We start from the raw sequence: 12,173 nt of genomic DNA, 5'->3' as shown, positions 1-12,173 counted from the left end.
AAGTCAAATATAGAACTTTTATTAGCAATGTAGCTTTTACGGCCTCTTATGCTGCCCCTAAACGGTGCTAAAAGCCACTAATGCCATTTGCTGAATGGCTTATAATTCCTCTCGGAGCGACAAAAAGATTTTGTTTTGCTGTAAATCACGAGAGATAAAAACAGGACTTACTATAGACGTCTCCTCTGTGCTTGGTGGCCTTGTGGATGCTGTTGTCCACAGTTGTAACACCCGGGGTCCGCCTGGTCGGGACCACCGGCCTTGGAGAGACGTAGGGCTTGCTTGTGGGTGCGGGCGGCCTCCTGGTGGGGACGAAGGGCTTCTTTGTAGCAGGCGGTGTCCTGCGTGGAGGCGGAGTAGCCCTCGCCGGAGGTGGCGTTGCTCTGACAGTGGTCGTCGTCGTGGCGACGGTCGTCGTTTTGGGGGCGACGGGGAAAAACATCGTTACCACTGGGCGCAGGGTGGTGGTGGTCCTCCTCTGGTCGATGTCGGGGAGGTGGTTGTGATGGCTCGGGGGGAACACGCCCGGTCTGGGAGGCTTGATGACCACTTTGGGAATGGCTGCGAAGAGTAGTGGAAGACTTAATGAGGCAGCGGATGGGCCATTTAGTGTCATAATGAGACTGGTAATATGCGTTAAATAGCATGCTATAACCTATTATGTGTCTCTTTAACACCATTTAACAAATATTGACAGTCACAGGGAGTCTCTGGTGATATGAAAAATGAAAACAGACAGGCTGGAGCCTACCCCAGCTGAATTTAGAGGTGAGTCAAGGCCCAATGAATTATCTATGGCCCCCGGGATGATATTTGATTAGTATTAGAACCTGCTGCTGTTTTGCACGCACCAATACTCCATCAGTGTTGGCGCGAGGAAGTTTCAAAATCAAGTCATAAAAATGGGGTCACACAGTAAATTTCTGGGGTCACACTTTTTTGTAAGCGTTTTGAAAACAAATGATAAATGTATGCATTATCCTGTTGTATCTCACATTCTATATTGTGTTTTGGAAAAAGGTTGTCATAAACGTTACTTAACCCTTGTGTGGTGTTCGGGTCTGTGGGACCCGTTTTAATTTTTTTTTTAAAGAAAAATGATACAATTAATTAATTTTTCAAACTGAGACTCACTGACTTTGGCTCATTTTCTGTGAAGAACATATATCAGAATGCATATTTAATGACCACACACCATACACCCCCCCTACACATTTCTATTACATATAAGATTCCCGGGTCCACTGGACTAAAAGTGTGGAAATTGATGTTCTGTGTACCACACGCACCCACCCACCCATACAGCAGGCCTAAACAGGAGGAGGACAGAGTGTAGGTACACAGAACATCAGAGGGTCAAATGTGCGAGAAAATGAGAGCAGACAGTGTTGACAAACAATGTTGCAACCTTGTGTGGGAACTGCAGGTGCAGAAACACAAAGAAGAAGAATCCCTGTGGGATGCAGAAACTGGCAGAGAAATGTTCCGTGCAACTGTTCAGTATTTTAACATAAAAGTGTTTGATTGTGGGGCATTAAAAGTCACAAAAATGCAACGGGTCCATCGGACCCACAAACGCTGGCTGAGTAACAACAATATGAACACTACACAAGGGTTAATTCCTTAAAAAAAAGAATACAAAAGAAAACAAATGTTTATGCATATGTATTCAGTTATAAACATTCATTCACTTTCTTCTTTCCTTCATGGATCTAAACTTTACCGCTGCCGGTAGTTTTTAATATATTTTTAATGTAATATTTTATTATTTATTATTATTATTAGTTTATTATTATTCGTCTTCGGTCAATGGTCAACAAAATAAACAAACAGTTGTACATTCATAGATTGAAAAAGAAAATGTTGCAGGCCGAAAGGGTTTAGGCTGAAGTTGAACACTTATTGCGCCTAACCCTATAAACAATGTCAAGTACAAGATGAACTTCCGAAAATTAAGAAATTACCTTTGTACAACATATTATAAATACACATTGTACACAACATAAACACAGTTAAATTATATACACAGTAAAGGCATGTGAAATATCCTTGTACACATGTTAAACCTTTGCACCAATTATATACTATATACAAACAATTATACTTCCATTATTATTAGAGATGTTTGATAATATCGGCCTGCCGATATTATCGGCCGAAAAATGCGTTAAAATGTAATATCGGAAATGATCGGTATCAGGTTTTTTATTATTGGAATCGTTTTTTTTTTTTTGTTTGTTTTTTTTATTAAATCAACATAAAAAACACAAGATACACTTACAATTAGTGCACCAACCCAAAAAAAGTCCCTCCCCCATTTACACTCATTCACACAAAAGGGTTGTTTCTTTCTGTTATTAATATTATGGTTCCTACATTATACATCAATATATGTCAATACAGTCTGCCAGTGACGTGCGGTGAGGTTCATGGCTGGTGAGGCACTGACTTCATCACAGTCAGATTTACAAACATATGAACCCTAAAGAGTATCTTATTCACCATTTGATTGGCAGCAGTTAACGGGTTATGTTTAAAAGCTCATACCAGCATTCTTCCCTGCTTGGCACTCAGCATCAAGGGTTGGAATTGGGGGTTAAATCACCAAAAATGATTCCCGGGCACGGCGCCGCTGCTGCCCACTGCTCCCCTCACCTCCCAGGGGGTGATCAAGGGGATGGGTCAAATGCAGACGACAAATTTCATTACACCTAGTGTGTGTGTGACAATCATTGGTACTTTAACTTAACTTTAACTTTACACATACAAACTGTAGCACACAAAAAAGCACATTTAATAAAAAAAAACGTTATTATGGTCTTACCTTTACTTATAAATGAAATCCACAACTAAAGCCCTCACTTAAACTTTCCACGTGCAAGATTGAATCTATTTAATCCGCATAATTTACAATTCTAATCGCTTTCTTTTGAAGTAAGAATATAGAGTTGATGTTTGATTTGTAATTGTTACCCCAGATTTCAACACAATAATTGAGATATGGGAGTACGAAATAATTATGAAACATGTTAAGAGCCTTTTGATTTACAGAGTTTTTGATTTTATGTAACATAGCAATCATTTTTGCCATCTTTGTCTTAAGTATATTTATGTACAGTTTCCAATTTAATTTAGAATTTGTTTGTTTGTTGTTGTTGTGAAATTTACTTGATACTGGGAAAATTGGGTAAACTATGTCACGCCCCATAAACCTGACTTTAATTTTTCGAATTAGTGATTGTACTGCCAAAAAAAAAAAAAAAAAAGGGGGATTACTCCCTACAAATGTATATGTATGTATGTATGTATGTATGTATATATATATATATATATATATATATATATATATATATATATATATATATATATATATATATATATATATATATATATATATATAGGTATTTATATATTTATATATATATGTATGTGTGGGTATGTATATATATATATATATATATATATATATATATATATATATATATATATATATATATAGGTATCTGTTTATATTTTATTTTATTTCTGATTACTATTATTATTAATGTATGATTATTTATTTTTTTCTTTCTTTCTTTCTTTGTTTATTTAATTGATGTATTTGTAGATATTACTTTGTTTTTTTTGTTGTTTCTTTCTTCTTGGGGGGGGTGAGAGGTATGGGTGGGATATAAACAAAAATATTTTGACATTTAGGGCAGACAATAGATATATGATTGATGTGAATATGATGTAATGGATAGGAATGTCTGATGCTGGATGTCAATAAAAATAAAATGAAAAAAAAAAAAAAATAGAATGTGTTTGTTCTATTTTTGGCCAAAGTAGGACAAAGAAGTTCTGAAGTCGTCTTTATGTCTTAGTTTCAATGCCATGATTCTAATAGTCCGGCCCGCGTGTGCACAGATTTTCCTCCATGCGGCCCCTGAGCTAAAATGAGTTTTTCTCCCCTGCCCTAGATACATTCCCAGTCCACCATAGGGTTGATCAGTTTAGAGGCTTCAATTACCAGATGGTGCTGTTTTGCAGAAATTCAATTAGTTTTATACAAATTAACTCATTATCTCTACACATTGCCACCCAAACCGCCGCCTGATGTCGGACATATCAGAATGTTAACATTTACAGAAAAATGTGCTACACTTTTTGGTTGTTTTGTAATGTTGTGGTTTTACAGTGATGGCTGACAGGTAACAGATGAAGATAACAATACAACAGAAAATGTCAGAGTGAGTCGACAATCATCATACGACAACAACCAAAGTTCATCTCACTTTCCACATAGCAGGATCTTGCATCACTGCCCTGACAGCTCAGTATAATACGTACAATAATGTGTACAATAAGTCAGCGATAATAGATATAATATCAATAAAAGAACATTTGTATGCTCGTACAACACTTAAAACCTTTAGTATATCAGTATGTGGAATTAAATTATGGAATGTATTAACCAAAGAAATCAAACAAAGCACCAATATGATTCAGTTTAAGAGACTGTTCAAACTACAAGTGTTCACAAAGTACACAGAACAAGAATTATGATAAACATCTTGAACCCTTTTTTTTTTTTTATTGAGACAAATATTGTTAATGTATTTATTTGTATGCTTACTATGGTATATTATTTATTTGTTCACTGTTCTGTTACAGAGAACAAGGTAATTGGATAAAATTGCTATGATATGAAAAGGGGGTAGGATTAAAAAAGCTCTGCTTCTTCCTACTCCTTTTCGGACGTGCTGTAAGGAAACAACTGGAATTGTGTGATGCATTACATTGTATCGTATGCATGTTCGAAATTAACTGAAACTGAACTGAACTGAACTGAAGAACGGAATGAATGCATAAAATGAGACGCGTCTTGACCCCCCAATCACTGCGTTAAGTAAATACTAACCTGGTTTTTCATAAATTAAGAATGTTAAAAACGGCTTCCTGTTCTGTGCCAGTGATTAAGTGGTTAATCTATTTTTATACTTAGTTAAGAATGTCACAATTAGGGATGTCCGATAATGGCTTTTTGCCGATATCCAATATTCCGATATTGTCCAACTCTTTAATTACCGATACCGATATCAACCGATATATGCAGTCGTGGAATTAACACATTATTATGCCTAGTTTGGACAACCAGGTATGGTGAAGATAAGGTACTTTAAAAAAATTTTTATAAAATAAGTTAAATAAATTAAAAACATTTTCTTGAATAAAAAAGAACGTAAAACAATATAAAAACAGTTACATAGAAACTAGTAATTAATGAAAATGAGTCAAATTAACTGTTAAAGGTTAGTACTATTAGTGGACCAGCAGCACGCACAATCATGTGTGCTTACGGACTGTATCCCTTGCAGACTGAATTGATATATATTGATATATAATGTAGGAACCAGAATATTAATAACAGAAAGAAACAACCCTTTTGTGTGAATGAGTGTAAATGGGGGAGGGAGGTTTTTTGGGTTGGTGCACTAATTGTAAGTGTATCTTGTGTTTTTTATGTTGATTTAATAAAAAAAACAAAAAAACAAAAAAAACGATACCGATAATAAAAAAAACGATACCGATAATTTCCGATATTACATTTTAACGCATTTATCGGCCGATAATCGGACATCTCTAGTCACAATGCTACCGGTTACATGCCATTGATTACTAAACTGGTTAACTTATTTTGACACTTGTGTGACGAATAAGAATGTTAAAATGCTTCTTCTTGTACGACAGTTACAAACGTTAAAATACTTCCTGTTAAATGCATTAAAACAGCGGGTTAATTTGTTTTTACACTTGCATGACATTTAAGAATCTTTCAGATGCTTCCTGCTGTGTGCCATATATAAACATTAAGGTGGTTCACCTATTTTTGCACTTAAAGTAAGAAATGTAGGTGTGGAAAAATGTACTGCACTGTTGGATGTGTGACCTAAAACATTGCCTAAACTGTTAAACGGTAACTGCACTTTTTTGGAATTTTGCCTATCATTCTCAATTATTATGAGGGACAAGAAGACAGATGTATTTTTTTAAAGGCATTCTAACTCATGAATAAACGTAAATGAAATGGCCCCCTTTACATTTGACTCTAAATCTGATTTTTGTTGCCCTTAATAAACACAATCATATTTGTTTGGCCAGTCTAAATGCTCCAAAGTGTTTCAAATGTGATCTTTTAGGATCAGATCCAGGCCACATCGGGAGGTAGTGCGAATGTGATTGGAATCTGATCTTTTCAAATGTGACTTGAAATGCGACCCGTGTGTGACTTTTTCGTCAGCTTTGGGCGAGATACGTCATTCGTGTGTGTGGGGAAAGATGCAGCTCGCCAGCAGAAGTGGATACTTCATCACGCATCCGGTTGCGGTGAGCAAAGTCTATTTTCGACGGCCAAATTTTTAGTGCATCACTTGTCAATAGTGCGTAAATAATAGGCTATATGCGATAAATGAATATATATTTTGATTCCAAAGAAATAGCTATTATTGAAAGACCGGAATTGACGCTGTGGCGTAAGTAAAAAAATAAAGCTTGCGTAGATCCACGCTGATGTTCTCCTCTCCTCTACTTAACAGCCATAAAAAGATTAGAACCCTCCCAAATATATTACACGATACACATCCATTCACACATTATATTACTTTAATTTATTTTCTCGTGGCCTTTTGGTTAGAGTGTCCGCCCTGAGATCGGTAGGTCGTGAGTTCAAACCCCGGCCGAGTCATACCAAAGACTATAAAAATGGGACCCATTACCTACCTGCTTGGCACTCAGCATCAAGGGTTGAAATTATGGGTTAAATCACCTAAATGATTCCTGAGCGTGGCCACGGCTGCTGCTCACTGCTCCCCTCACCTCCCAGGGTAATTTCACCACACCTAATGTGTGTGTGCGACTGTCAGTGGTACTTTAACTTTTTAACTTTTACGGAATCCGGTCAAATACCTTTGTTTTCACTTCATAGAACTACGCATGCAAGTGACATCAAGGCCACACTGGGGCCTGTAAGCGTTTACACTGGAGTCCGATAAAGATCCCATTTTACTTGCAGTGTAAACAGTTAGCTAGAAAAAAAAATCAGATTTGAGCCACTTTGGCCTTCACTGTAAACCATACTTGCCAACCTTGAGACCTCCGATTTTGGGAGTTGGGGGCGTGGTCGGGGGTGGGACGGGGCGTGGTTGGGGGCGTGGTTAAGAGGGGAGGAGTATATTGACAGCTAGAATTCACCAAGTCAAGTATTTCATACATATATATATATATATATACACACACAGGTAAAAGCCAGTAAATTAGAATATTTTGAAAAACTTGATTTATTTCAGTAATTGCATTCAAAAGGTGTAACTTGTACATTATATTTATTCATTGCACACAGACTGATGCATTCAAATGTTTATTTCATTTAATTTTGATGATTTGAAGTGGCAACAAATGAAAATCCAAAATTCCGTGTGTCACAAAATTAGAATATTACTTAAGGCTAATACAAAAAAGGGATTTTTAGAAATGTTGGCCAACTGAAAAGTATGAAAATGAAAAATATGAGCATGTACAATACTCAATACTTGGTTGGAGCTCCTTTTGCCTCAATTACTGCGTTAATGCGGCGTGGCATGGAGTCGATGAGTTTCTGGCACTGCTCAGGTGTTATGAGAGCCCAGGTTGCTCTGATAGTGGCCTTCAACTCTTCTGCGTTTTTGGGTCTGGCATTCTGCATCTTCCTTTTCACAATACCCCACAGATTTTCTATGGGGCTAAGGTCAGGGGAGTTGGCGGGCCAATATTGAACAGAAATACCATGGTCCGTAAACCAGGCACGGGTAGATTTTGCGCTGTGTGCAGGCGCCAAGTCCTGTTGGAACTTGAAATCTCCATCTCCATAGAGCAGGTCAGCAGCAGGAAGCATGAAGTGCTCTAAAACTTGCTGGTAGACGGCTGCGTTGACCCTGGATCTCAGGAAACAGAGTGGACTGACACCAGCAGATGACATGGCACCCCAAACCATCACCCAACCATGCAAATTTTGCATTTCCTTTGGAAATCGAGGTCCCACAGTCTGGAGGAAGACAGGAGAGGCACAGGATCCACGTTGCCTGAAGTCTAGTGTAAAGTTTCCACCATCAGTGATGGTTTGGGGTGCCATGTCATCTGCTGGTGTCGGTCCACTCTGTTTCCTGAGATCCAGGGTCAACGCAGCCGTCTACCAGCAAGTTTTAGAGCACTTCATGCTTCCTGCTGCTGACCTGCTCTATGGAGATGGAGATTTCAAGTTCCAACAGGACTTGGCGCCTGCACACAGCGCAAAATCTACCCGTGCCTGGTTTACGGACCATGGTATTTCTGTTCTAAATTGGCCCGCCAACTCCCCTGACCTTAGCCCCATAGAAAATGTGTGGGGTTTTGTGAAAAGGAAGATGCAGAATGCCAGACCCAAAAACGCAGAAGAGTTGAAGGCCACTATCAGAGCAACCTGGGCTCTCATAACACCTGAGCAGTGCCAGAAACTCATCGACTCCATGCCACGCCGCATTAACGCAGTAATTGAGGCAAAAGGAGCTCCAACCAAGTATTGAGTATTGTACATGCTCATATTTTTCATTTTCATACTTTTCAGTTGGCCAACATTTCTAAAAATCCCTTTTTTGTATTAGCCTTAAGTAATATTCTAATTTTGTGACACACGGAATTTTGGATTTTCATTTGTTGCCACTTCAAATCATCAAAATTAAATGAAATAAACATTTGAATGCATCAGTCTGTGTGCAATGAATAAATATAATGTACAAGTTACACCTTTTGAATGCAATTACTGAAATAAATCAAGTTTTTCAAAATATTCTAATTTACTGGCTTTTACCTGTATATATATATATATATATATATATATATATATATATACATATATATATATATATATAGATATCTACATCCTGAAAATATGCAAACAAAACTGTGTTTGGATAATTGATACTTCAAACTTGCATAAATAAATATTAAGGAATATAACATAACTTGGCTTCTGAGAGTTTCAAAATGTAATGAATAAAATGCTAAAGTTATTGATAAACAAGCAATTATTTTAATAATTAAATATGGTCATTTTAAATGAATTATTATGATAATTTAAAATCAATTATTTCAAATATGTTTATTTTAATGTATAATTCTATGGCTGGATGTAATAAGGTGTCAGGAAAAAATGCAAAGAAAAATACAATTAATTTTGATGTTTTTAGCAAAATATAGTAAACATTTTTTTTTTTTTTTTTTTTAAATTAATAAATATATTTATTTTTAGGTAAGATAAACATAACAATACAATTTATCTCCAGTCTGGATGATTTAGTTCTTGTCACCCTGTTGTCCTCCCGTCATGAAAAAAGGCTGTCCTCACTCAGGTCCGCATGGAGCTGGAGGGGGCGTAGCTTCCAGCTCCGGCTGAAAACCGGGAGATTTTCGGGAGAATATTTGTCCCTGGAGGTTTTCGGGAGAGGCGCTGAATTTCGGGAGTCTCCCGGAAAATCTGGGAGGGTTGGCAAGTATGCTGTAAACAGAGTCAATGGTACGTCAAAGAATCCCTTGATTAAAGTAAAGTGTTGTATTTTCCTATATGCCGGCCCAGTGTTACTGTAACGTTACAGTGGCCAAAACTATTAAATATACTTCCGCCTATGTCTTGTTTTTAATGAATACTCAGGCCTACTGTGCTACTTTATGTTAATGTTGGTCATTATGGTGTTACTTGGAGAGCAAAGTGTTTTCTGAGGTAGTACTTGGTGGCAAAAAGTTTGAGAACGACTGTTCTAGATCACAAATAATGCCCCTCACTTTGATAGTGGAAGGATGAGGACATACTCCGACAAGTTGGTCAACTTTGGTGTCCGATATAGTCCCGGAAATGGCGAAAAAGACACAAAAAGACGCTTGGTTCAAGCCCCCTTTTTTCTTTGCAAGGATTAACAGTCTTTAGTCATCTAAATGGGAATAATGAACATTCTATCAGTCGGCATCCCAGTGACAGCAGGAATTGTACAGTAAGTTTGTTGGTAAGTCTGCAGTGAGTAATAATCACTGATGTTGTCAAAGCAAAAAGCAAATGTCGTGTTTGTAAAATGCATGCTTAAAATGAGCAAATTACGTGAATATATTAAATGTTATCATAAATGTGCCTATTTCTGCATTACATATATACTAACATCATGTACTGTATATAAAACCTTGACAGAGGTGATTGGATGTTTTTTTAAGTACTTTTAGGCAGAATAGAGTGGCTCCTATAGGCTCCATTTTTTTTTCTAGTGCGAATGCCTGAAAAAAAAACATATGTGTTCTTGTCTTAAAAAAAATGTAGTTCCGCTTTAATATGGGGTATTATGATGGGACATTTTGACCCTGGAACAGATTATTTCTATTTCCATTATTTCTGAGTAATTTCTTCATACGCTGTGTTTTTCTATCAGAAAATAGAACACAAATGATTGTGCTTTACAAATTCTGCCTGGCAACAAACGACGTATGCAATTCATAAAACATTAATGTGTTTACACTGTGGGGGAATATCCATAATACAAGCCCCGTTTCCATATGAGTTGGGAAATTGTGTTAGATGTAAATATAAACGGAATACAATGATTTGCAAATCATTTTCAAGCCATATTCAGTTGAATATGCTACAAAGACAACATATTTGATGTTCAAACTGATAAACTTTTTTTTTTTACAAATAATCATTAACTTTAGAATTTGATGCCAGCAACACATGACAAAGAAGTTGGGAAAGGTGGCAATAAATACTGATAAAGTTGAGGAATGCTCATCAAACACTTATTTGGAACATCCCACAGGTGAACAGGCAAATTGGGAACAGGTGGGTGCCATGATTGGGTATAAAAGTAGATTCCATGAAATGCTCAGTCATTCACAAACAAGGATGGGGCGAGGGTCACCACTTTGTCAACAAATGCGTGAGCAAATTGTTGAACAGTTTAAAAAAAAACTTTCTCAACCAGTTATTGCAAGGAATTTAGGGATTTCACCATCTACGGTCCGTAATATCATCAAAGGGTTCAGAGAATCTGGAGAAATCACTGCACGTAAGCAGCTAAGCCCGTGACCTTCGATCTCTCAGGCTGTACTGCATCAACAAGCGACATCAGTGTGTAAAGGATATCACCACATGGGCTCAGGAACACTTCAGAAACCCACTGTCAGTAACTACAGTTGGTCGCTACATGTGTAAATGCAAGTTAAAACTCTCCTATGCAAGGCAAAAAAACGTTAATCAACAACACCCAGAAACGCCGTCGGCTTCGCTGGGCCTGAGCTCATCCAAGATGGACTGATACAAAGTGGAAAAGTGTTCTGTGGTCTGACGAGTCCACATTTCAAATTGTTTCTGGAAACTGTGGACGTCGTGTCCTCCGGACCAAAGAGGAAAAGAACCATCCGAATTGTTATAGGCGCAAAGTTGAAAAGCCAGCATCTGTGATGGTATGGGGGTGCATTAGTGCCCAAGACATGGGTAACTTACACATCTGTGAAGGCGCCATTAATGCTGAAAGGTACATACAGGTTATGTTGCCATCCAAGCAACGTTACCATGGACGCCCCTGCTTATTTCAGCAAGACAAAGTCTTGTGTTACATCAACGTGGCTTCATAGTAAAAGAGTGCGGGTACTAGACTAGCCTGCCTGTAGTCCAGACCTGTCTCCCATTGAAAATGTGTGGTGCATTATGAAGCCTAAAATACCACAACAGAGACCCCCGGACTGTTGAACAACTTAAGCTGTACATCAAGCAAGAATGGGAAAGAATTCCACCTGAGAAGCTTAAAAAATGTGTCTCGTCAGTTCCCAAACGTTTACTGAGTGTTGTTAAAAGGAAAGGCCATGTAACACAGTGGTGAACATGCCCTTTCCCAGCTACTTTGGCACGTGTTGCAGCCATAAAATTCTAAATTAATTATTATTTGCAAAAAAAAATTAGGTTTCTGAGTTTGAACATCATATATCTTGTCTTCGTAGTGCATTCAACTGAATATGGGTTGAAAAGGATTTGCAAATCATTGTATTCCGTTTATATTTACATCTAACACAATTTCCCAACTCATATGGAAACGGGGTTTGTATAAACATTGACCGGCTGCACATACAGTAGTTGTTTACATATT

The 12,173-nt window shown here is 37.4% G+C and overlaps 1 protein-coding gene across 6 annotated transcripts in view; it reads right to left on the bottom strand.

The window, feature by feature from the left end:
* Nucleotides 1-12,173, bottom strand: part of npnta (nephronectin a) — a 172,876-nt gene that overhangs the window by 36,823 nt on the left and 123,880 nt on the right. For all 6 annotated transcript variants that reach the window (XM_061983890.1, XM_061983891.1, XM_061983893.1 and 3 more), the window contains one exon: nucleotides 172-561. In XM_061983890.1, coding sequence (XP_061839874.1) covers nucleotides 172-561 — 390 coding nt within the window. The remainder of the gene's footprint in view (nucleotides 1-171; nucleotides 562-12,173) is intronic.

This window comes from Nerophis lumbriciformis, linkage group LG25 (assembly GCF_033978685.3).
Source record: "Nerophis lumbriciformis linkage group LG25, RoL_Nlum_v2.1, whole genome shotgun sequence".
Lineage (NCBI taxonomy): Eukaryota > Metazoa > Chordata > Actinopteri > Syngnathiformes > Syngnathidae > Nerophis > Nerophis lumbriciformis.
Note: the sequence above shows the minus strand (reverse complement) of the source record. Positions and strands in the feature narration are given on the sequence as shown.